At 60.7% G+C, this 2,253-nt stretch overlaps 1 protein-coding gene across 1 annotated transcript in view; it reads left to right on the plus strand.

The window, feature by feature from the left end:
- The window catches only part of CNNM4 (cyclin and CBS domain divalent metal cation transport mediator 4), a gene marked incomplete at its 5' end in the record, with an annotated part of 7,852 nt that overhangs the window by 2,716 nt on the left and 2,883 nt on the right, over positions 1 to 2,253 (plus strand). The window contains 2 exons of the mRNA XM_025212828.1: positions 975 to 1,118; positions 1,482 to 1,619. Of these exons, the coding sequence (XP_025068613.1) occupies positions 975 to 1,118; positions 1,482 to 1,619 (282 nt within the window). The remainder of the gene's footprint in view (positions 1 to 974; positions 1,119 to 1,481; positions 1,620 to 2,253) is intronic.

Below are 2,253 nucleotides of genomic sequence, written 5' to 3' on the forward strand. Positions count from 1 at the left end.
GGTGGGGGTGGGTCTTCCCTGCTTCCCCCCCCCCCTCCAGCTCACCCCACATGTGACCCTGCATCTGCTGTCTACATGAGGATTTTCTCTGGTCCAGGCCTAATCCCAGTTTAGAGGCCTGGCTGCCAGCCATTTTTGCTGGGATTACTGCCCCCCCCTTCCGTCCCTCCCCTTCCCCCCCAGCTGGGTTGGTTGTGGGCACAGGTGCCTTGGGGGTCTGGGGGGGCATTGGACAACCTTGAGCTCCCAGCTGGTGCCAGGCCCCCCCCCAGCCTCTGTGCCAGTTGTGGCAGCTCATGCACCCCAGAAGCGGGTTGCATGGTGGCAGCCAGAGGTGTGGCAGCTGGGCAGATGGGGGAGGGGCCCATGGAGTTTTGGGTAGGGGCCCAGACTCCTGGGTTCTGCAGTTCTGGCCCCAGGGGTGTGGGAGGATGGGGAGACTCTAGACGCTGAGTTGCCTTGGTTGCTAATGAGGTGATTGCCCTGAACCCGCTTATTAGAGGGCCTGAGGTGGGGTGGGGGGGGTGAGAGAGAGTGGTGGGGAGAGTGCAGGCAAGCACTGTATGTGTGTGTGCTTTGTGTGTGCATGGGTGAGCACATGCCCTGTGTGTGCACACACCATGTGTGTGCGCCTTCTGCATGCATGCGCAGGTGTGTGTGCACACTCATGCACTCTGTGCATGTGTGCATTCACTGCGTGCATTTGTGCACAAGCACTCTGGGGGTGGAGGGTTGCACTCTGTGTGCGTGAATGTACAGGCAGACTGTTTTCACATGTGGGCCTGTGGTCTGTGTCCTTGTGTACATGGGTGCATGCATTCTATGTGCGTTTTTGTGCACCTGTGTGGGTGAGGAGGCTCTCTCTGTCTCCACATCCCACTGGCTCTCTGTGGGTTTGTGTGTGGGGGTGGGTGAGGAGTGCCCCTCCCACCAACGTCCCCTGACCCAGACCCATGCCTCCATTGCCCACGCAGGCAAGTCGCATCTGGCCATCGTGCAGAAGGTAAACAACGAGGGTGAGGGCGACCCTTTCTACGAGGTGCTGGGGCTGGTGACGCTTGAGGACGTCATTGAGGAGATCATCAAGTCTGAGATCCTTGACGAGTCCGACATGTACAGTTAGGTCCCCGCCCGTGCCCCCACAGCCCCTAGCACAGCCTTCCACACCCCCAGGGCCCCACAGCTTCCTCCTGGGTTCCACCAACCCTCCCCTAGTCCCCCTGGTTTCCCCTAGCTCTCTTTGGGTCCTCAGCCCCACGCATCCCTCCCTATATCTGCTATGCTTCTTGACCCCACAGACTTGCCACCCCCACCATGGCCCCCGTCCCTCCTGGGGCCCCAGCCCCTTCCCACGACTATCCTGCCAGGCTCTGTGGCACCCCACAACTCCCTCTGTAGCCACCCCCTTTCCTGCCTGAGCCTGGGGGAACATGAGGGTGACTCCCCTCACTCACATGCATGTTTGTGTGCGTGTCCCGCAGCAGACAACCGGAGCAGAAAGCGAGTGGGCCCAACCCGTGCCAAGCGTGACTTCTCAGCCTTCAAGGACCCTGACAATGAGCTGAAGGTGAAGGTGTCACCCCAGCTGCTTCTGGCCGCCCACCGCTTCCTCGCCACTGGTATGTGCCCCCCTTGTGCCCCCGGCCAGGCTGGTGGGCACTGCCCCCCCCAGAGACCTCTGGCCCTGGGAACAGCTGGGCAAGGGGGTCACAGATGTCACCCCCCCAGATGTCAGGCCCCAGATGTCACCACAGAAATCCAACAGTCTTGTGCAGGTTCCTGCCATGCTATGCATGTATTCAGACCTGGCTACGCAGAACTTGCATACGCATGGCACAGCCCTGCTCCCTGGGACGGACACACCCATGACCCGACCCTGCTAACTGGGATGTTCATGTGCTTGGCCTTACCCTGCTAATGCATATATGACCCAGCCCTGCTGCCTGAGACATGCACATGTCCCAGCCCCACAAAAATGGGGGACCAATGCACATGCTAACTGGGGGTCACACACGTACACATGTGCCCTGGCTCCACTGAACTGGGTGACTAAGACACGTGCACATCCCAGCCCTATTAACCAAGGGTCATCCTCACACGTGTCCCAGTCTGGCTCTGTGCTTGGTCACATGAGTCCCCAGCCCTGGGAACAGCCACGTTGGTGCTGCCCACAGCAATTACAGGCCGGCGCCAACCAACCCTGCCATTAGCTAGCGGCTGGGGGTGGGCCGGGGCGGGCCCCTTCTTCCCTGG

Source organism: Alligator sinensis, unplaced genomic scaffold (genome assembly GCF_000455745.1).
Source record: "Alligator sinensis unplaced genomic scaffold, ASM45574v1 scaffold453_1, whole genome shotgun sequence".
Taxonomy (NCBI): Eukaryota; Metazoa; Chordata; order Crocodylia; family Alligatoridae; genus Alligator; species Alligator sinensis.